General features: G+C 41.5%; 1 protein-coding gene across 1 annotated transcript in view; it reads right to left on the bottom strand.

Annotated features, from left to right (window-relative positions):
• The window catches only part of LOC139745698 (uncharacterized), a 304,575-nt gene that overhangs the window by 243,571 nt on the left and 36,096 nt on the right, over positions 1–24,908 (bottom strand). The window contains exons 4-5 of the mRNA XM_071656135.1: positions 18,837–18,872; positions 702–788 (exon numbers count right to left, since the gene is read on the bottom strand). Of these exons, the coding sequence (XP_071512236.1) occupies positions 702–788; positions 18,837–18,872 (123 nt within the window). The remainder of the gene's footprint in view (positions 1–701; positions 789–18,836; positions 18,873–24,908) is intronic.

The raw sequence follows: 24,908 nt of genomic DNA, 5'->3' as shown, positions 1-24,908 counted from the left end.
CATATATTCTTAATACCTTCCACAGAGCATCTCTATCAACTCTATCATATGCCTTCTCCAGATCCATAAATGCTACATACAAATCCATTTGCTTTTCTAAGTATTTCTCACATACATTCTTCAAAGCAAACACCTGATCCACACATCCTCTAATTTTTGCATGATCAACCTACTGATATGATTTTCACCAATACTTAAAAGTTAAAGTTGCTGTGCCCCTAAAACAGAAGTTTATCTAATCTGGAATCTCTACATTTACAGGGGCTGTATCTTGTGCGGAAAAAAAAGAAAACCCACTTACTCTTCAATAGCAGGATTTAAAAACCTGACTATAGAAAACGTTATCCTTCACAGTTCATAAATATGTATATGCATAACACTTGAAAGGCACATGATCAGTCGTATTAGCAAAGTAAATGTACATTTACACTGCATTGGCAATGCAGTGCTAAAAAGTAGAACTCAGCATATTGAGAAGAACTGGCACTGAAAAGTCCTAAAAAATTATTTTTCATTAATAAATAAGGAAGAAAAGAAGAATGCAAGGTAGGGAGTGGAATATAACAGATCATGATGAAAAGACACCTTGTAAGTAATACACATCCTAGGCAGCAGATGATACTGGATATGAAATAAAAAATTAAGCCAACAGGTCATAAAGGCAAACAGAATACAGGCATGAAAACATGGCTGAAGGTTACCTTCGCTTTAGAAAATATGTCGTAGCCGGTCCCTGCCTCTCCTTTGATGCCTTTGTCACCAGGTGGGCCTGGAGGTCCTTGCTCACCCTGCCAAAAATGAAGATTGTTAGTGAGTGGCCAGCAATGTTGTTGGTGTTGTTGTTCAAGGCACATCCCCATTAACAATCTAACTATTCAATCATCACCAGTACCACACAATAATACACTTCAAACATGTACTTAACTATTTTACTCATATCAAAATGCTTTACTGATAGTTTTTTCTTTAAATCAATGAAAAAAACTTAAAATAAAATATACCACATATCTCATGATTTACTTAACGAAATGATTAAGTGAATATGAGCAAAACTGATTGGCACAATCAAACCTAAAGCTGGGCACATGAAAATTTGTATTAACAATTACAACTATTTTAGAGGCATAAGTAAACTTCTTTGTTGGATAATTATTCAATATATTTTTGTGCAGACTGATACTATACAAGTACGAGTGTATGCAACTATCTACAGTATCTGTAACAGCATGTTTACACAACGTGAGAACAGAGGCAGGTATGCTCCTCTGGAGTGAGAAGCTCCTCAATGACATTGTGCTATTTTACGTTCATTGATGACTATAAAGCCTCATCGAAAGTGACTTCTCACTTTTTGCTTAAAACTTGAGAGTAGATTCTATCAAAACCATATATTTCATTTCTCTCATACTTAATTGTTGTTTCCCATGTTAGTGACGTGGCACCAGGAACAGACAAAGAAAGGCAGCATCTGCTCACATCCATTCTCCACCTGACATGTGTAAAGTTCCCTATCCACAACCAGGCCCCATAGACCTTTCCATGGTTTACCCCTGACACTTCAAATGCCCTGGCTCAGTCCAATGACAGCACATCAACCCCTATATATCACATTGCTCCAATTCACTCCATTCTGTGCAACCCTTTCACCCTCCTGCAAGTTCAAGCCCTGATTGCTCAAAACCTTTATCACTCAGTCCTTCCATCTCCAATCTGTCTTCATGTTCTCCTTGTTCCCTGCACTTTTGACCAATGTGTCCTCTTCGTCAACCTTTCCTTACTCATTCTCTCCACACGTCCAAACCATTTTGGCATACCCTCTTCTGCTCTCTCAACCACACTTTTTCATTACCACACATCTCTCTTACCCTAACATTACTTACCTGATCAAACCACCTTACACCACAAGTTGTCCTCAAACATTTAATTTCCAGCACATCCATCCTCTTCCACACAGCTTTATCTATAGCCCATGCTTTGCATCCATATAATATCATTGGCACAACTATACCTTTAAACATAACCATTCTTGCCTTCCTAGATAACTTTATCTCTTTCCACAAATTCTTCAGTGCTCCCAGAACCTTCACTTCTCCCCCACCCTATGACTCATTTCCACTTCCATGTTTCAATTCCCTGCCATTTACACTCCACATAGGTAAAACACTTCACTTCCTCCAATTCTTCTCCATTCAAGCTTACACACCAACTAGCCTGTTCCTCAACCCTGCTGAACATAACATCCTTGCTTTTATTCACATTCACTCTAACTTTCTCCTTTCACACACTTTTCCAAACTCATTCACCAACTTCAGCAGTTTCTCACTCAAATTTACCACTAGTGCTGTATCATCAGCAAACAACAACTGATTCCTTTTCCAGCTCCATTCATCCCCCACAGACTGCATACTCGCGCCTCTTTCTAATACTCTTGCATTTATCACAAATGACTCACTTTACAGGCTCTCTCATCCCCCATAAGCTGCATACTTGCCCCTCACTCCAAGGCTCTCACATTTACCCCCCCTTACCACTCCATCCATAAACAAACTAAGCAACCATGGTGACTCAACCCTACCTCAGACCAACCTTCACTACGAACCATTTACTCTTCTTTCTTCCTACTCACACACTTGCCTTACACCCTTACACCTTCTCACTGCTTCTAACAGCTTTCTTTCCACACTACATTCTTAAGACCTTCCACAAAGCATTACTATCAACCCTATCATAGGCCTTCTCCAGATCCATAAATGCCACACACATCTTTTCTCCAAGTATTTCTCACACATTCTTTAAGGCAAATACCTGATCCACATCCTCTACCACTTCTGAAACCACACTGCTCTTCCCCAATCTGATGCTCTGTACATTCCTTCACCCTCTCAATCAATAACCTCCCAAACAGCTTACCAGGTATACTCAATATTTTTCACCTTTTGTAGTTTGAACACTCATATTCATACCTCTTGCCTTTATACAGTAGCACTATACATGCATTCTGCCAATCCTCAGGCACCTCACCATGATCTATACACACACACACTGAAAATCCTTGCCCAACATTCATCAAAACAGTCACCCCCTTTCTTAATAAATTCAACAGCCATACCATCCAATCCAACTGTCTTCCCGCATTTCATCTTACACAATGCTTTCACTACTTCTCTCTTCACCAAACCATTCTCCATGACTTTCTTACTTCAAATAATACCCCAAACAAAACACCCTACATCTGCAGCTCTATCATCATACACATTTAACAATCCTTCAAAATACTCACTCCATCTCCTCCTCAGTTCATTACTACATGTTATCACTTCCCCTTTTGCCCCTTCCACTGATGTTCCCATTTGTTCTCATCTTTCGCACATTATTAATCTTCTTCCAAAATATCTTCTTATTCGCCCTAATGTTTACTGATACTCAATCATCCCAACTCTCATTTGCCCTCCTTTTCAACTCTTGACTTCCTGGTGCTTTCTCTTATACATCTCCCAATCATTTGCTCTCCTTCCCTGGAAGTGCTACCCAAATGCCTCTCTTTTCTCTTTCACTAACAACTCTGCTTCTTCATCCCATCACTTACTACCCTTTCTAATCTGAACACCTCCTAACTATTGCATTCAACATGCACCTCTTACATGCCATCTCTGCTTCCCTAAACACCTGCTCCCGTTGCTTCATTTACTCATCTTTTACCATTCTTCACTCAATCTCCCTTTGTTATTTCTTCACACAAGAGTCTTTTCCAAGCTTACTTACTCTCATCATCTCTTCTCCCCAAAATGTTTTTCTCTTTTTTGAAGGCCTCTACATATTTTCACTCTCACCTCCTATGATAGTGATCAGACATCCCACACCTCTCAGCACATCTACATCCAAAAGTATCTCTTTCACATACTTTTCAATTAATATGTAATTCAGCAATGCCTGCTGGCCATCTATTCATCTCACACACGTACACTTGTGTATATACCTCTCTTTATAAAGGTATTCCCAAGAACCAGTCCTATTTCAGAACACAACTCTACAAGCTCTTCACCATTTTCATCCATAACAATATATACCCCATGTGCCCCAATTCTGGCCTCAAATGCCACATTTCTTACCTTCACATTTAAATCACCCATCACTAATAACCAGTCTCTTACTTCAAAAATGCTGACACTCACTCAGCTGCTCCTGACACTTGTCTCTCACGATCTTGCTTCTCATGGCCTGGTGCATAAGCACCTATCTCTCTCCATTCACTTTAATTTTATCCATATCACTCTAGAATAAACTTCCTTATATTGAAGAATGTGGGGAAGGCGAAAACAGTATCTCGGAGAGCAAAAATGGGTATGTTTGAAGGAACAGTGGTTCCAACAATGTGGTTGCAAGGCATGGGCTATAGATAGGGTTGTGCAGAGGAGGAGGGATGTGTTGGAAATTAAATGTTTGAGGACGACATGTGGTGTGAGGTGGTTTGATTGAATAAGTAATGAAAGGGTGAGAGAGAGAGATGTGTGGTAATAAAAAGAGTGTGGTTGAGAGAGCAGAAGAGGGTGTATTGAAATGGTTTGGTCACATGGAGAGAATGAGTGAGGAAAGATTGATTGAAAGATGTGTCAGAGGTGGAGGGAACGAGAAGTGGGAGACCAAATTGGAGGTGGAAGAATGGCGTGAAAGAGATTTTGAGCAATCAGGGCCTGAATATACTGGAGGGTGAAAGGCATGCAAGGAATAAGAGCAAGAATATTAGGTACAGTAGGGTTGAGAGTCAAGTCAATTGGGAGGTAAGTTTGAATGGAGAAAAAGTGGAGGAAGTGAAGTGTTTTAGATATCTGGGAGTGGATTTGGCAGCAGATGGAACCATGGAAGTGGAAGTAAATCATAGGGTGGGGGAAGGGGCAAAAATTCTGGGAGCCTTGAAGAATGTGTGGAAGTCGAGAACATTATCTCGGAAAGCAAAAATCGGTATGTTTGAAGGAATAGTGGTCCCAACAATGTTGTCTGGTTGCGAGGCATGGGCTATGGATAGAGTTGTGCACAGGAAGGTGGATGTGCTGGAAATGAGATGTTTAAGGACAATATGTGGTGTGAGGTGGTTTGATCGAGTATGTAATGTACGGGTAAGAGAGATCTGTGGTAATAAAAAGAGTGTGGTTGAGAGAGTAGAGGAGGGTGTTTTGAAATGGTTTGGTCACATGGAGAGAATGACTGAGGAAAGATTGACCAAGAGGATATATGTGTCAGAGGTGGAGGGAACGAGGAGAAGTGGGAGACCGAATTGGAGGTGGAAAGATGGAGCGGAAAAGATTTTGAGTGATCGGGGCCTGAACATGCAGGAAGGTGAAAGGTGTGCAAGGAATAGAGTGAATTGGAACGATGTGGTATACTGGGGTCGACGTGCTGTCAATGGAATGAAGCAGGGCATGTGAAGCGTCAGGGGTAAACCATGGAAAGTTCTGTGGGGCCTGGATGTGGAAAGGGAGCTGTGGTTTCGGTGCATTATTACATGACGGCTAGAGACTGAGTGTGAACGAATGGGGCCTTTGTTGTCTTTTCCTAGCGCTACCTCGCACACATGAGGGGGGAGGGGGTTGTTATTTCATGTGTGGCGAGGTGGCAATGGGAATGAATAAAGGACAGACAGTATGAATTATGTACATGTGTATATATGTATAGTCTGTGTATGTATATATATATGTATACGTTGAGATGTATCGGTATGTATATTTGCGTGTGTGGACGTGTATGTACATACATGTGTATGTGGGTGGGTTGGGCCATTCTTTCGTCCATTTCCTTACGCTATCTCGCTAATGCGGGAGACAGCGACAAAGCAAAATAAATATAAATAAATAATATACATATCTTTATCTATTTTGCTTTGTCGCTGTCTCCCGCATTTGCAAGGAAGCGCAAGGAAACAGACGAAAGAAATGGCCCAATCCACCCCCATACACATGTATATACATACACGTCCACACAGGCAAATATACATACCCATACATCTCAATGTACACATATATATATACACACACAGACACACAAATGGCGTCCTAGCTTCGTCTCTTCAATGTATATCAACTGACTTGTTATATTTCTCTCTTGTGTCTCCCCTGATGATGTGAATATTACACGAAAGTGCACTTGGGAACTTTTCGTGTTTCATTTTCCCCATGGACTCATAGGAATATACATATATACATATATCAGTGTAAGTTGGGAGCAAGTTTTCTCTAATGCACATAGAATTGAATACGACAGCATATCTAGAGTTATTAATCTTCTTTCTTATGTTCTGTAATTTCCTCATTATCATTCTACCAGTAGGTGGGTGCTCAAAAACAGTTGTCCAAAATTATCCATTCTATTTCAATCAAGCATTAGCCTTCACAGGGCCATCATCAGGTATCTATAAAAAAAGAGAAAAAAATTACAAAACCTGGATATGAATGTAAAAAAACAAAAAAAATGTACATAAGAAACACACTAAAAAAAAAGTACATAGCACATAAAAAGTAAGGGAAAACACTAAAAGCAATACAAATTAACAATATTATGATGGGCAAGATGTTACGCCCTAAATACATAATATGGGAACAGAAAAATAGAAAAACTTACAACTGCACATATAAAAAAAGACAATATTAAATGTGGTAAGAACACAAACACTCTCACCTCATTTAATATTGTTCTGCATTTCCTCAGCAGTAAGTTTTTCTATTTTTCTATTCCCACATTTTGTATATAGGTTGTAACTCATCCAACCGTCGTGATATTGTTAATTTGTATCGCTTTTAGTGTTTTCCCTTATTTTTCACGTGCTGTATACTGTTTTTTTTTCCAAGTGTGTTTCTTATATACACTGTCTGCATTTTACATTTCATATCCAAGTTCTGTGATGCAGTTTTTTCTCATTCTTTGTAGATTCCTGAAGATGTCTCTGTGAAGGTAAAAGCTTGGTTGAAATAATATGAATGGTTTGGACAACTGGTGTTTGAGCACCCACCTAATGGTAGAATGATACTGAGAGAATTAGAGAACATTAGAAAGAAAATCAATAATCAAATATGTTGTCGTATTCAAGTCTATGTGCATACACCTATTATATTATCATTATACTTAATCGCTGTTTCCCACGTAAGTGAGGTAGCAAAAGGAAACAGAAGAAGAATGGCTCAACCACTCATATACACATATACATACATAAACGCCCATAGACACACATATACATTTCAACGTATACATACATATACATGCACAGACATATACATATATACACATAGATATTCATACTTGCTTGCTTTCATCCATTCCTGTTGCTACCCCACCACACAAGAAATCGCATAGCTACCTTCCAATTCAGCGAGGTAGCACCAGGAAAAACAGACAAAAAAGGCCACAATCCTTTACACTGCCTCTAGTTGACATGTGTAACCCACTGAAACCACAGCTTCCTATCCACATCCAGGCCCGACAAACCTTTCCAAGGTTTACTCCAGACATTTTACATGCCTTGGTTCAGTCCATTAACAGCATATCATTCCAATTAATTCTATTCCTTGCATGCCAATTACCCTCCTCTATATTCAGGCCATGATTGCTCAAAATTTTTTTCACTCCATCCTTCCACCTCCAATATGGTCGCCCACTTCTCCTTGTTCCTTCCATCTTTGCCACATATATCCTCTTTTTTCAATCTTTCCTCACTTAGTCTCTCCATATACAAAGGCATAAGTTTGTTGAGTATTCCTGAGAAATCATTTGGGAGGGTATTGATTGAGAGGGTGAAGGCATGCACAGAGCATCAGACAGGTGAAAAGTAGTGTGGTTTAAGAAGTGGTAGAGGATGTGTGGATCAGGTGTTTGCTTTGAATGTGTGAGAAATAATTAGAAAAGCAGATGGATTTATATGTAGCATTTATGGATCTGGAAAAGGCATATGATAGAGATGATAGAGATGCTTTGTGGAAGGTATCAAGAGTATTTGGTGTATGAGGTAAGTTGCCAGAAGCAGTGAAAAGTTTTTACCAAGGATGTAAGGCATGTGTACAAGTAGGTAGAAGGGAGAGTGACTGGTTCCCAGTAAAGGTCAGTCTGTGGCAGGGATGTGTGATGTCCCCAGGGTTGTTTAATTTGTTTCTGGACGGGGTGGTCAGGGAGGGGAATGCAAGAGTTTTGGAGAGAGGGGTGAGTATGCAGTCTATTGGTGAAGAGAGGGCTTGGGAAGTGTTAGTTGTTGTTTGCAAATGCTACAGCTCTAGTAGCTGATTTGAGAGAGAAACTGCAGTCGTTGGAGACTGAGCATGGAAAAGTGTGTGAAAAGAGGAAGTTGAGAGTAAATGTGAATAGGAGCAAGGTTATTAGGTCCAGTAGGGTAGAGGTTTAAGTTAATTGGGATGTAAGTTTGAATGGAAAAAAATTGGAGGACATGAAGTGTTTTATATTTCTGGGAGTAGACTTAGCAGCAAATGGAACCATGGAAGCGGAAACAAATGGGTGGGGGAGGTGGCGAAGGTTCTGGAAGAATTTGAAGAATGTGTGGAAGGCAAGAACATTATCTCGAAGAGCAAAAATGGATATGTTTGAGGGATTAGTGGTTCTAACAATATTATGTGGTTGTGAGATATGGGCTACAGATAAGGTTGTGCGGAGGAGGGTGGATGTGTTGGAAATGAGATGTTTGAGGACAATATGTGGTGTGAGGTGGTTTGATCAAGTAAGTAATGAAAGGGTAAGAGAGATGTGAGTAATAAAGGGAGTGTGGTTGAAAGAGCAGAAGAGGGTGTGTCGAAATGGTTTGGACACATGGAGAGAATGAGTGAGGAAAGATTGACAACGAGGATATATGTGTCAGAGGTGGAGGGAATGAGAAGTGGGAGACCAAACTGGAGGTGGAAGGATGGAGTGAAAAAGATTTTGGGCGATCGGGGCCTGAACATGCAGGAGGGTGAAAGGCGTACAAGGAATAGAGTGAATTGGAACGGTGTGATATACTGGGGTCGACGTGCTATCAATGGATTGAACCAAGGCATGTGAAGCATCTGGGGTAAACCTTCGAAAGTTTTGTGGGGCCTGGATGTGGAAAGGGAGCTGTGGTTTCGGTGCACTATACATGACAGCTAGACACGGAATGTGAATGAATGTGGCCTTTGTTGTCTTTTCATAGCACTATCTCGCGTACGTGTGAGGGGAGGGGGTCATATATATATATATATATATATATATATATATATATATATATATATATATATGTCTCCATGGTTGTTTAATTTGTTTATGGATGGGGTTGTTAGGGAGGTAAATGCAAGAGTTTTGGAAAGAGGGGCAAGTATGAAGTCTGTTGGGGATGAGAGAGCTTGGGAAGTGAGTCAGTTGTTGTTCGCTGATGATACAGCGCTGGTGGCTGATTCATGTGAGAAACTGCAGAAGCTGGTGACTGAGTTTGGTAAAGTGTGTGGAAGAAGAAAGTTAAGAGTGAATGTGAATAAGAGCAAGGTTATTAGGTACAGTAGGGTTGAGGGTCAAGTCAATTGGGAGGTAAGTTTGAATGGAGAAAAACTGGAGGAAGTGAAGTGTTTTAGATATCTGGGAGTGGATCTGGCAGCGGATGGAACCATGGAAGCGGAAGTGGATCATAGGGTGGGGGAGGGGGCGAAAATTCTGGGGGCCTTGAAGAATGTGTGGAAGTCGAGAACATTATCTCGGAAAGCAAAAATGGGTATGTTTGAAGGAATAGTGGTTCCAACAATGTTGTATGGTTGCGAGGCGTGGGCTATGGATAGAGTTGTGCGCAGGAGGATGGATGTGCTGGAAATGAGATGTTTGAGGACAATGTGTGGTGTGAGGTGGTTTGATCGAGTGAGTAACGTAAGGGTAAGAGAGATGTGTGGAAATAAAAAGAGCGTGGTTGAGAGAGCAGAAGAGGGTGTTTTGAAGTGGTTTGGGCACATGGAGAGGATGAGTGAGGAAAGATTGACCAAGAGGATATATGTGTCGGAGGTGGAGGGAGCAAGGAGAAGAGGGAGACCAAATTGGAGGTGGAAAGATGGAGTGAAAAAGATTTTGTGTGATCGGGGCCTGAACATGCAGGAGGGTGAAAGGAGGGCAAGGAATAGAGTGAATTGGAGCGATGTGGTATACCGGGGTTGACGTGCTGTCAGTGGATTGAATCAGGGCATGTGAAGCGTCTGGGGTAAACCATGGAAAGCTGTGTAGGTATGTATATCTGCGTGTGTGGACGTATGTACATACATGTGTATGGGGGGGGTTGGGCCATTTCTTTCGTCTGTTTCCTTGCGCTACCTCGCAAACGCGGGAGACAGCAACAAAGTATAATAATAAAAAATATATATATATATATATATATATATATATATATATATATATATATATATATATATATGATACAGCGCTGGTGGCTGATTCATGTGAGAAACTGCAGAACCTGGTGACTGAGTTTGGTAAAGTGTGTGAAAGAAGAAAATTAAGAGTAAATGTGAATAAGAGCAAGGTTATTAGGTACAGTAGGGTTGAGGGTCAAGTCAATTGGGAGGTGAGTTTGAATGGAGAAAAACTGGAGGAAGTGAAGTGTTTTAGATATCTGGGAGTGGATCTGTCAGCGGATGGAACCATGGAAGCGGAAGTGGATCATAGGGTGGGGGAGGGGGTGAAAATTTTGGGAGCCTTGAAAAATGTGTGGAAGTCGAGAACATTATCCCGGAAAGCAAAAATGGGTATGTTTGAAGGAATAGTAGTTCCAACAATGTTGTATGGTTGCGAGGCGTGGGCTATGGATAGAGTTGTGCGCAGGAGGATGGATGTGCTGGAAATGAGATGTTTGAGGACAATGTGTGGTGTGAGGTGGTTTGATCGAGTAAGTAACGTAAGGGTGAGAGAGATGTGTGGAAATAAAAAGAGCGTGGTTGAGAGAGCAGAAGAGGGTGTTTTGAAATGGTTTGGGCACATGGAGAGAATGAGTGAGGAAAGATTGACCAAGAGGATATATGTGTCGGAGGTGGAGGGAACGAGGAGAAGAGGGAGACCAAATTGGAGGTGGAAAGATGGAGTGAAGAGGATTTTGTGTGTTCGGGGCCTGAACATGCAGGAGGGTGAAAGGAGGGCAAGGAATAGAGTGAATTGGAGCGATGTGGTATACAGGGGTTGACGTGCTGTCAGTGGATTGAATCAAGGCATGTGAAGCGTCCGGGGTAAACCATGGAAAGCTGTGTAGGTATGTATATTTTGCGTGTGTGGACGTGTGTATGTACATGTGTATGGGGAGGGTTGGGCCATTTCTTTCGTCTGTTTCCTTGCGCTACCTCGCAAACGCGGGAGACAGCGACAAAGTATAAAAAAAAAAAAAAAAAATATATATATATATATATATATATATATATATATATATATATATATATATATATATATATTATTTTTTCTATTATTTTTTTTTATTTTGCTTCGTCAGTGTCTCCCGCGTTAGCGAGGTAGCGCAAGGAAACAGACGAAAGAATGGCCCAACCCGCCTACATACACACATGTGTATATACATACACGTCCACACACGCCGCAAATATACATACCTATACATCTCAATGTACACATATATATACACACACAGACATATACATATATACACATGTACATAATTCATACTGTCTGCCTTTATTTGTTCCCATCGCCACCCCGCCACACATGCAATAACAACCCCCTCCCCCCTCATGTGTGCGAGGTAGCGCTAGGAAAAGACAACAAAGGCCCCATTCGTTCACACTCAGTCTCTAGCTGTCATGTAATAATGCACCGAAACCACAGCTCCCTTTCGACATCCAGGCCCCACACAACTTTCCATGGTTTACCCCAGACGCTTCACATGCCCTGGTTCAATCCACTGACAGCACGTCAACCCCGGTATACCACATCGTTCCAATTCACTCTATTCCTTGCCCGCCTTTCACCCTCCTGCATGTTCAGGCCCCGATCACACAAAATCTTTTTCACTTCACCTTTCACCTAAAATTTGGTCTCCCACTTCTCCTCGTTCCCTCCACCTCCGACACATATATCCTCTTGGTCAATCTTTCCTCACTCATTCTCTCCATGTGCCCAAACCATTTCAAAACACCCTCTTCTGCTCTCTCAACCACGCTCTTTTTATTTCCACACATCTCTCTTACCCTTACGTTACTTACTCGATCAAACCACCTCACACCACACATTGCCCTCAAACATCTCATTTCCAGCACATCCACCCTCCTGCGCACAACTCTATCCATAGCCCACGCCTCGCAACCATACAACATTGTTGGAACCACTATTCCTTCAAACATACCCATTTTTGCTTTCCGAGAAAAAAAGATCTCGACTTCCACACATTCTTGAAGGCTCCCAGAATTTTTGCCCCCTCCCCCACCCAATGATCCACTTCCGCTTCCATGGTTCCATCCGCTGCCAGATCCACTCCCAGATATCTAAAACACTTCACTTCCTCCAGTTTTTCTCCATTCAAACTCACCTCCCAATTGGATTGATCCTCAACCCTACTGTACCTAATAACCTTGCTCTTATTCACATTTACTCTTAACTTTCTTCTTTCACACACTTTACCAAACTCAGTCACCAGCTTCTACAGTTTCTCACATGAATCAGCCACCAGCGCTGTATCATCAGCGAACAACAACTGACTCACTTCCCAAGCTCTCTCATCCCCAACAGACTTCATACTTGCCCCTCTTTCCAAAACTCTTGCATTCACCTCCCTAACAACCCCATCCATAGACAAACTAAACAACCATGGAGACATCACACACCCCTGCCGCAAACCTACATTCACTGAGAACCAATCACTTTCCTCTCTTCCTACACGTACACATGCCTTACATCCTCGATAAAAACTTTTCACTGCTTCTAACAACTTGCCTCCCACACTATATATTCTTAATACCTTCCACAGAGCATCTCTATCAACTCTATCATATGCCTTCTCCAGATCCATAAATGCTACATACAAATCCATTTGCTTTTCTAAGTATTTCTCACATACATTCTTCAAAGCAAACACCTGATACACACATCCTCTACCACTTCTGAAACCACACTGCTCTTCCCCAATCTGATGCTCTGTACATGCCTTCACCCTCTCAATCAATACCCTCCCATATAATTTACCAGGAATACTCAACAAACTTATACCTCTGTAATATGAGCACTCACTCTTATCCCCTTAGCCTTTGTACAATGGCACTATGCATGCATTCCGCCAATCATCAGGCACCTCACCATGAATCATACATACATTAAACAACCTTACCAACCAGTCAATAATACAGTCACCCCCTTTTTTAATAAATTCCACTGTAATACCATCCAAACCTGCTGCCTTGCCGGCTTTCATCTTCCGCAAAGCTTTTACTACCTCTTCTCTGTTTACCAAATCATTTTCCCTAACCCTCTCACTTTGCACACCACCTCGACCAAAACACCCTATATCTGCCACTCTATCATCAAACACATTCAACAAACCTTCAAAATACTCACTCCATCTCCTTCTCACATCACCACTACTTGTTATCACCTCCCCATTTGCGCCCTTCACTGAAGTTCCCATTTGCTCCCTTGTCTTACGCACTTTATTTACCTCCTTCCAGAACATCTTTTTATTTTCCCTAAAATTTAATGATACTCTCTCACCCCAACTCTCATTTGCCCTCTTTTTCACCTCTTGCACATTTCTCTTGACCTCCTGTCTCTTTCTTTTATACATCTCCCACTCAATTGCATTTTTTCCCTGCAAAAAAAAAAAATATATATATATATATATATATATATATATGAGTACAGAATGGAAAAAGGTGAGAACAATGGAAGTAAGGGGAGTGGGGAAGGAATGGGATGAATTTAGGGAATCAGTGATGGATTGCGCAAAAGATGCTTGTGGCATGAGAAGAGTGGGAGGTGGGTTGATTAGAAAGGGTAGTGAGTGGTGGGATGAAGAAGTAAGATTATTAGTGAAAGAGAAGAGAGAGGCATTTGGACGATTTTTGCAAGGAAAAAATGCAATTGAGTGGGAGATGTATAAAAGAAAGAGACAGGAGGTCGAGAGAAAGGTGCAAGAGGTGAAAAAGAGGGCAAATGAGAGTTGAGGTGAGAGAGTATCATTAAATTTTAGGGAAAATAAAAAGATGTTCTGGAAGGAGGTAAATAAAGTGCGTAAGACAAGGGAGCAAATGGGAACTTCAGTGAAGGGCGCAAATGGGGAGGTGATAACAAGTAGTGGTGATGTGAGAAAGAGCTGGAGTGAGTATTTTGAAGGTTTGTTGAATGTGTTTGATGATAGAGTGGCAGATATAGGGTGCTTTGGTCGAGGTGGTGTGCAAAGTGAGAGGGTTAGGGAAAATGATTTGGTAAACAGAGAAGAGGTAGTAAAAGCTTTGAGGAAGATGAAAGCCGGCAAGGAAGCAGGTTTGCATGGTATTGCAGTGGAATTTATTAAAAAAGGGGGTGACAGTATTATTGACTGGTTGGTAAGGTTATTTAATGTATGTATGACTCATGGTGAGGTGCCTGAGGATTGGCGGAATGCATGCATAGTGCCATTGTACAAAGGCAAAGGAGATAAGAGTGAGTGCTCAAATTTCAGAGTTTGTTGAGTATTCCTGGTAAATTATATGGGAGGGTATTGATTGAGAGGGTGAAGGCATGTACAGAGCATCAGATTGGGGAAGAGCAGTGTGGTTTCAGAAGTGGTAGAGGATGTGTGGATCAGGTCTTTGCTTTGAAGAATGTATGTGAGAAATACTTAGAAAAGCAAATGGATTTGTATGTAGCATTTATGGATCTGGAGAAAGCATATGATAGACTTGATAGAGATGCTCTGTGGAAGGTATTAAGATTATATGGTGTGGGAGGCAAGTTGTTAGAATCAGTGAAAAGTTTTTATCGAGGATGTAAGGCATGTGTACGTGTAGGAAGAGAGGAAAGTGATTGGTTCTCAGTGAATGTAGGTTTGCGGCAGGGGTGTGTAATGTCTCCATGGTTGTTTAATTTGTTTATGGATGGGGTTGTTAGGGAACTGAATGCAAGAGTTTTGGAAAGAGGGACAAGTATGAAGTCTGTTGTGGATGAGAGAGCTTGGGAAGTGAGTCAGCTATTGTTCGCTGATGATACAGCGCTGGTGGCTGATTCACGTGAGAAACTGCAGAAGCTGGTGACTGAGTTTGGTAAAGTGTGTGAAAGAAGAAAGTTAAGAGTAAATGTGAATAAGAGCAAGGTTATTAGGTACAGTAGGGTTGAGGGTCAAGTCAATTGGGAGGTAAGTTTGAATGGAGAAAAACTGGAGGAAGTAAAGTGTTTTAGATATCTGGGAGTGGATCTGGCAGCGGATGGAACCATGGAAGCGGAAGTGGATCATAGGGTGGGGGAGGGGGCGAAAATCCTGGGAGCCTTGAAGAATGTGTGGAAGTCGAGAACATTATCTCGGAAAGCAAAAATGGGTATGTTTGAAGGAATAGTGGTTCCAACAATGTTGTATGGTTACGAGGCGTGGGCTATGGATAGAGTTGTGCACAGGAGGATGGATGTGCTGGAAATGAGATGTTTGAGGACAATGTGTGGTGTGAGGTGGTTTGATCAAGTAAGTAACGTAAGGGTAAGAGAGATGTGTGGAAATAAAAAGAGTGTGGCTGAGAGAGCAGAAGAGGGTGTTTTGAAATGGTTTGGGCACATGGAGAGAATGAGTGAGGAAAGATTGACCAAGAGGATATATGTGTAGGAGGTGGAGGGAACGAGGAGAAGTGGGAGACCAAATTGGAGGTAGAAAGATGGAGTGAAAAAGATTTTGTGTGATCGGGGCCTGAACATGCAGGAGGGTGAAAGGAGGGGAAGGAATAGAGTGAATTGGATTGATATGGTATACCGGGGTTGACGTGCTGTCAGTGGATTGAATCAGGGCATGTGAAGCGTCTGGGGTAAACCATGGAAAGCTGTGTAGGTATGTATATTTGCGTGTGTGGACGTATGTATATACATGTGTATGGGGGTGGGTTGGGCCATTTCTTTCGTCTGTTTCCTTGCGCTACCTCGCAAACGTGGGAGACAGCGACAAAGGAAAAAAAAAATATATATATATATATATATATATATATATATATGACGGGGAGATGTATAAAAGAAAGAGGCAGGAGGTCAAGAGAAAGGTGCGAGAGGTGAAAAAGAGGGCAAATGAGAGTTGGGGTGAGAGAGTATTATTGAATTTTATGGAGGATAAAAAGATGTTTTGGAAGGAGGTAAATAAAGTGCGTAAGACAAGGGAATAAATGGGAACTTCAGTGAAGGGGGCTAATGGGGAGGTGATAACAAGTAGTGGTGATGTGAGAAGGAGATGGAGTGAGTATTTTGAAGTGAGAGGGTTACGGAGAATGATTTGGTAAACAGAGAAGAGGTAGTAAAATCTTTGTGAAAGATGAAAGCTGGCAAGGCAGCGGGTTTGGATGGTATTGCAGTGGAATTTATAAAAAAAGGGGGTGACTGTATTGTTGACTGGTTGGTAAGGTTATTCAATGTATGTATGACTCATGGTGAGGTGCCTGAGGATTGGCTTGCATAGTGCCACTGTACAAAGGCAAAGGGGATAAAAGTGAGTGCTCAAATTACAGAGGTATAAGTTTGCTGAGTATTCCTGGGAAATTATATGGGAGGGTACTGATTGGATTGAGAGGGTGAAGGCATGTACAGAGCATCAGATTGGGGAAGAGCAGTGTGGTTTCAGAAGTGGAAGAGGATGTGTGGATCAAGTGTTTGCTTTGAAGAATGTATGTGAGAAATACTTAAAAAAGCAAATGGATTTGTATGTAGCATTTATGGATCTGGAGAAGGCATATGATAGAGTTGATAGAGATGCTCTGTGGAAGGTAAGTTGTTAGAAGCAGTGAAAAGTTTTTATCGAGGATGTAAGGCATGTGTATGTGTAGGAAGAGAGGAAAGTGATTGGTTCTCAGTGAATGTAGGTTTGTGGCAGGGGTGTGTGATGTTTCCATGGTTGTTTAATTTGTTTATGGATAGGGCTGTTAAGGAGGTGAATGCAAGAGTTTTGGAAAGACGGGCAAGTATGCAGGCTGATGTGGATGAGAGAGCTTGGGATGTGAGTCAGTTGTTGTTCGCTGATGATACAGCGCTGGTGGCTGATTCATGTGAGAAACTGCAGAAGCAGGTGACTGAGTTGGGTAAAGTGTGTGAAAGAAGAAAGCTGAGAGTAAATATGAATAGGAGCAAGGTTATTAGGTACAATAGGGCTGAGGGACAAGTCAAATGGGAGGTAAGTTTGAATGGAGAAAAACTGGACGAAGTGAAGTGTTTTAGATATCTGGGAGTGGATTTGGCAGCGGATGGGACCATAGAAGCAGAAGTGAATCATAGGGCGGGGGAGGGGGCAAAAGTTCTGGGAGCATTAAAGAATGTGTGGAAGTCGAGAACATTATCTCGGAAAGCAAAAATGGGTATGTTTGAAAGAATGGTGGTTCCAACAATGTTATAAGGTTGCGAGGCGTGGGCTATAGATAAAGTTGTGCGGAGGAGGGTGGATGTACTGGAAATGAGATGTTTGAGGACAATATGTGGTGTGAGGTGGTTTGATCGAGTAAGTAATAATAGGGTAAGAGAGATGTGTGGTAATAAAAAGTGTGGTTGAGAGAGCAGAAGGAGTGTTTTGAAATGGTTTGGTCACATGGAGAGAAATAGTGAGGAAAGATTGACAAAGAGGATATATGTGTCAGAGGTGGAGGGAATGAGAAGTGGGAGACCAAATTGGAGGTGGAAAGATGGAGTGAAAAAGATTTTGAGTGATCAGGGCCTGAACATGCAGGAGGGTGAAAGGTGTGCAAGGGATAGAGTGAATTGGAACAATGTGGTATACTGGGGTCGACGTGCTGTCAATGGATTGAAGCAGGGCATGTGAAGCGTCTGGGGTAATGGGGAATGAATGAAGGCAGATGGTATGAATTATGTACATGTGTATATATGTATATGTGTGTGTGTGTCTATATATGTATACGTTGAGATGTACAGGTATGTATATTTGCGTGTGTGGACATGTATGTATATACATGTGTATGTGGGTGGGTTGGTCCATTCTTTCATTTGTTTCCTTGCGCTACCTCGCTAACGCAGGAGACAGCAACAAATCACTTACCTTTTTATCATCAATAAATAGAAAGGCTCCTTAAACAAAAAAATATCAAAAGAAAAATTTTACAGCACACATATATTTAGAGAATATCTTTTTGAAACAAATCTGAACTGAATACCAAATATTCTTGAGAACAAAAGGCTGATTCCAAAACAGCAATGCAAATGGTCGATGCAATCTGTAAACCAACCGTATCTCAATTTAAAAAAGAAAAACACTTTGTGAAATATGCAACCAAAGCTTAAACAGGTGGAGCGCAGAGTGAACAGTATTACTCAAAAACAAAAAAGAAAGAAATATGGTATATTAGTGTATATGAGTATAATGAATACAAAATCTAATCATATCTCCACTTGCAAACACATGATCAACAAAGGTGATTAAACCTATATCAAAGGATTATATTCGGTCATTTTCTAATTCTTTCAATATATCCAGTGGATAGATACTGAAAGTTATAAAAATTTATGGGAGTCTTCAAATCTATACAAACTTGAAACTCTGATGTCATCTCAAAGAGTAGTTATTTTCTTATTTGGGAGAAAGAAACAAGATGGAGAAAGGAGTGAACTTCTACAATCTGTCTGCCTCCATCCCCCCACCAGGATGCTTTCAAAATGACCCTGGTTGTGTAACAAGGCACCACTTGCCTGTGGAAACTTACCGGCTCACCCTTAGGACCGTCCAAGCCGATGGGACCCTGAAAGAAGGTGAGATTTATGAACAAGGCAGATCACAATCATATCAGCGTATCAAATAGCGGACATCCAGCCCTAAACCTCTGTCCTGTTTCAATATATTATGAATAATTTCAATTTTTTTTAAATTTTTTTTAGCTGCATTTGTTATCTCAAAAAAGCCAAAACAGGTCCATGCTAAGGTTTAAGTTAGTTCTGTACTGAGTATATTAATATGATTTGATTAAGATGTTCTGAAAGTACAAAAGGATAACCTCAATATCAAAGTCTTAGGCAAGATACCTACTAATGCTCTACCATGCACTAAAAATATGTCTGGCAGCATGCAAGAATAGAGCATACATACAGAGCACAAGCATATCTGTATGCAGAAGTCACCAGTGCTTACTACATGCATTAGTTCATCTTTTGAGTATGGCAATGCAGCCCTTCAGCAAGACATTACGACGCCTTAAGCTCAACGGTACAAGCTGTTGCTTTTGACCCGTTCCAAAAGATGACGAAAATCCCAAGGGTCACAGAGTACTCATTGTGCTCAGGGGGTTGTCACGCTACGTTCAAGAAGTGCAATGTGGCGACACTTGTGCAACAGTTCCTGGGTGCTGTGCTAGGGTAGTGTGAAACACCCAGCCATATGTGACTCGTGCAACAGTTCCTGGGTGCTGTGCTGGAGTAGTGTGAAACACCCAGCCATATGTGACTCGTGCAACAGTTCCGGGGTGCTGTGCTGGAGTAGTGTGAAACACCCAGCCATATGTGACTCGTGCAACAGTTCCGGGGTGCTGTGCTGGGGTAATGTGTAACACCCAGCCATATGTGACTTGTGCAACAGTTCCGGGGTGCTGGGCTGGGGTAGTGTGCAACACCCAGCCAAATGTGCACTACTGAATGCAGGGTCGAGTGCAGTTCTTCAACCACATGGGAAGATGGATTACACAGTCTCACTAACACAAACTGGTAATATCTTGGGAGGTGATAAAAAAAGGATATGTTTCGTTGGCAAAAGGAGTCCACGGTGGTGCGTGGATAAGATGGCCCCACACAAGTATGGGAGGGATTTGAACAAGCGACGTAGCTGGAGGTGGTGAGAACAGAGGAAAATTAAGAATCCATCAGCTTCTGTACACACAATGTCATGGCGGCAGAAAATTAGGAATGTTCAGAGCAAGGGTTCTAAACCTGTGGTCCATGGTATATTTCCCAAGGATAAAACACAAGGATAAATAAATATAGCTTACCATCAGCACCATCTCTAGTACGAGTTTTCGTGGTATTATTTGTTCCTGATCGTGATTTCAGACCACATATATAATATTGGATATATGCTGAAGGTGGTCCACAGACACAGCAGGTAAGTAGCCCAAATACATTGAGAAGGTTAAGAACCCCTGGTTTTGAGAGAGAGAGAGAGAGAGAGAGAGAGAGAGAGAGAGAGAGAGAGAGAGAGAGAGAGAGAGAGAGAGAGAGAGAGAAGGTTAAGAACCCCTGGTTTTGAGAGAAAGAGATAGATAGATCCTGGTTTAGAGAGAGAGAGAGAGAGAGAGAGAGAGAGAGAGAGAGAGAGAGAGAGAGAGAGAGAAGGTTAAGAACCCCTGGTTTTGAGAGAAAGAGAGAGATAGATAGATCCTGGTTTAGAGAGAGAGAGAGAGAGAGAGAGAGAGAGAGAGAGAGAGAGAGAGAGAGAGAGAGAGAGAGAGAGAGAGAGAAGGTTAAGAACCTCTGGTTTTGGGGGAGAGAGAGAGAGAGAGAGAGAGAGAGAGAGAGAGAGAGAGAGAGAGAGAGAGAGAGAGAGAGAGAGGGTTAAGAACCTCTGGTTTAGAGAGAGAGAGAGAGAGAGAGAGAGAGAGAGAGAGAGAGAGAGAGAGAGAGAGAGAGAGAGAGAGAGAGAGAGAGAGAGGGGGTTAAGAACCCCTGGTTTAGAGAGCAACGTCAAGGCGAAAACGATTTTCCCATCATAAAGTTAAAGAGTTTCCCTACAACCAGACACGTGCACATATGGACTATGTGGGCAGGATGTGCGAAACACAGCTTCACCCTTACAGCACAGTTCCAGAAAGCAACGCCATCACCTCAAACCACCACGTAGGTCAAGTGGAATATCTCCCGTGTCGCACTAGAAGATAAGGCTCAAGATCCCGTGTTAAAAAGAAGAGTGTTAGGGGCCTACCTTAAGATTCTGTAGGAAAGCAATCCATGATTAGCAGCTAAACCCTATGTTAGCTGAACGAGCCAATTCGTGTTAACAGTCGCCAAATCCATTTCAGCGAATCTATTTAAATTTCGACAATGGGTCGAGCTTCCAGAGGCGGAAGCTCCGGCTATGAGACACGAGCAACAGATGGGAGGGAGGCCATGTAGGCAACACGAGTTGGCTGTTCCTCCATATTAGCCGGGAATTGGACGACGGGTTGCCAAAGGCATCAACACGCTACCCTATTACATGAAGTGTCGTTGTCAAGTATGAAGACATCTTACATAATCTCCCGCCTAATGAAGGGGGGCGCCTCGCATTATGAAACGGGGAGGAAGAAGCAAAATGGAGAGGGAGGAAGTGGCAGCTAACACAGCTCCGAGGGAGGAAGCAAAGTGGAGAGGGAGGAAGTGGCAGCTAACACAGCTCCGAGGGAGGGAGGAAGCAAAATGGAGAGGGAGGAAGTGGCAGCTAACACAGCTCCGAGGGAGGGAGGAAGCAAAATGGAGAGGGAGGAAGTGGCAGCTAACACAGCTCCGAGGGAGGAAGAAAGCAAAATGGAGAGGGAGGAAGTGGCAGCTAACACAGCTCCGAGGGAGGAAGCAAAGTGGAGAGGGAGGAAGTGGCAGCTAAAACAGCTACGGTAGTGAGGGAAGTGTCAGCTAACACAGCTACGGCAGTGAGGGAAGCTGCAGCTAACACAGTTCCGAGGGAGGGAGAAGCAAAATGGAGAGGGAGGAAGTTGTAGCTTACACAGCTACGGTAGTGAGGGAAGTGGCAGCTAACACACCTTCGGTAGTGAGGGAAGTGGCAGCTAACACAATGATAACGTCATTTAAACTGTGACAGCTAAGACGAAATTACCACAGCTCACATAACTGAATTCAGCCTTATAACTATAGTTATTATGTAGACTTGTTCAGCTATGGTTCAATAGTGTACAAGAGTGGGCTACGCTACTCCACAGTTTAAATTCAAAGTGTGCATAATATAATTATGGCTAGTTTAGAACTATGCCAGCAAACCAGTTTTGAAGTCAAAAGCTAAGCTAATGTAGTTTACAGCTGGACTAGTCAACATTTTCATAGCTGCAGCTAATGTAGTTTACAAGTGGAGTAGTCAACATTTTCATAGCTCTAGCTAATGTAGCTTACAGCTGGACTAGTCAACATTTGGAAAGGCAGCTAAAGTTATCTATAGCTTGGCTAGTCACCTGTATGAAAGCTACGCTAATGTATTCTATATACACATCCTAGTCTAATCTACAGATGTAAACACTAGTTTACTGCTTGTACAGGCAAGCTACGTAGTTTACTCTCGTGAAAGGCTAGTAACCTAACTTAAATTTTCAATGCTACACAGAACTAAGTTGTAAACGGTGTAAAAAAAAAGAAAAAAAATAAGCTGCTTGACATCTCCACTTGTAAATGTGGCGTCAAGTTTTTCAAGCTTTTTTGGCGTCAAGTTTTTCAAGCTTTGGGTAGTTAGCAAAGTGTGAATGGTGGGTTAAAGACATGAAGCTTTGACTCAATGACATGGTCGAGAGGGCCAGTCTAGTAGTCTACATTTGTGATGGACAGTTTAATGTAAACTTGTGAAAGCTAAACTACTGATAAGCTTTAATGTCAAGCTTAAACTTAATTTGAGAAAGCTATGGTAGGTGTATATGACTATGACAATATTAGGGTCAAAACTGTGAAGGTTTAGCTAATGCACAAATGGGGAGGTTAAACCAACTTTATATAGGGTAAAACTGTGAAGGTTTAGCTATTCCACAAATGGGAGATTAAACCAACTTTATATAGGGTAAAACTATGAAGGTTTAGCTAATCCACAAATGGGAGATTAAACCAACTTTATATAGGGTAAAACTGGGAAGGTTTAGCTAATCCACAAATGGAAGATTAAACCAACTTTATATAGGGTAAAACTGGGAAGGTTTAGCTAATCCACAAATGGGAGATTAAACCAACTTTATATAGGGTAAAACTGGGAAGGTTTAGCTAATCCACAAATGGGAGGTTAAACCAACTTTATATAGGGTAAAACTGTGAAGGTTTAGCTATTCCACAAATGGGAGATTAAACCAACTTTATATAGGGTAAAACTATGAAGGTTTAGCTAATCCACAAATGGGAGATTAAACCAACTTTATATAGGGTAAAACTGGGAAGGTTTAGCTAATCCACAGATGGGGAGATTAAACACACTTTATATAGGGTAAAACTGGGAAGGTTTAGCTAATCCACAGATGGGGAGATTAAACCAACTTTATATAGGGTAAAACTGGGAAGGTTTAGCTAATCCACAGATGGGAAGACTAAACCAACTTTATATAGGATAAAACTGTGAAGGTTTAGCAAATCCACAGCTGGGCAGATTAAAATAAACTTTATATGGGGTAAAACTGTGAAGGTTTAGCTAATCCACAGCCGGGCAGATTAAACCAACTTTATATAGGGTAAAACTGTGAAGTAAGTTTAGCTAATCCACAGCTGGGCAGATTAAACCAACTTTATATAGGGTAAAACTGGGAAGGTTTAGCTAAGCCACAGATGGGGAGATTAAACCAACTTTATGTAAAACTGTGAAGGTTTAGCTAAGCCACAGATGGGGAGATTAAACCAACTTTATATAGGGTAAAACTGTGAAGGTTTAGCTAATCCACAGATGGGGAGATTAAATCAACTTTATGTAAAACTGTGAAGGTTTAGCTAATCCACAGATGGGAAGACTAAACCAACTTTATATAGGATAAAACTGTGAAGGTTTAGCAAATCCACAGCTGGGCAGATTAAATCAACTTTATATAGGGTAAAACTGTGAAGTAAGTTTAGCTAATCCACAGCTGGGCAGATTAAACCAACTTTATATAGGGTAAAACTGTGAAGTAAGTTTAGCTAATCCACAGATGAGGAGATTAAACCAACTTTATATACGGTAAAACTGTGAAGTAAGTTTAGCTAATCCACAGATGGTAATGAAGGCTAGTGTGGTTTTAAACTATCAGTTTATCTATCAATGTAGAGTAAGGAAAACCTGCTTAATCTACAGTTTGGGGAGGGTAAGCTAACGTACAGCTAAGAGCTGGATCATCTACAGCTAGGAAGTCTACGCTACAGTACGAGTTATGAAGGGCTTGTCTACCCTTACAGTGGTGAGGGCAAAGCTAATCTACAGTTAGGAAGGATAGTAGACTACGAAGTTACTGTAGTAGACTACGACTCTAAGTTAACTGTAGTAGACTACGACTCTAAGTTAACTGTAGTAGACTACGACTCTAAGTTAACTGTAGTAGACTACGACTCTAAGTTAACTGTAGTAGACTACGACTCTAAGTTAACTGTAGTAGACTACGACTCTAAGTTAACTGTGGTAGACTACGACTCTAAGTTAACTGTAGTAGACTACGACTCTAAGTTAACTGTGGTAGACTACGACTCTAAGTTAACTGTAGTAGACTGCGACTCTAAGTTAACTGTAGTAGACTACGACTCTAAGTTAACTGTAGTAGACTACGACTCTAAGTTAACTGTAGTAGACTACGACTCTAAGTTAACTGTAGTAGACTACGACTCAAAGTTAACTGTAGTAGACTACGACTCTAAGTTAACTGTAGTAGACTACGACTCTAAGTTAACTGTAGTAGACTACGACTCTAAGTTAACTGTAGTAAACTACGACTCTAAGTTAACTGTAGTAAACTACGACTCTAAGTTAACTGTAGTAGACTACGACTCTAAGTTAACTGTAGTAGACTACGACTCTAAGTTAACTGTCTGTAAGACATGGGAAGGCTAGGCACACGTACAGTGGCCACCTGCGTTCACAAATATGGGGAGGGATA

Source organism: Panulirus ornatus, chromosome 62, assembly GCF_036320965.1.
Source record: "Panulirus ornatus isolate Po-2019 chromosome 62, ASM3632096v1, whole genome shotgun sequence".
Lineage (NCBI taxonomy): Eukaryota > Metazoa > Arthropoda > Malacostraca > Decapoda > Palinuridae > Panulirus > Panulirus ornatus.
This window is presented reverse-complemented; position numbering and strand designations above follow the sequence as displayed.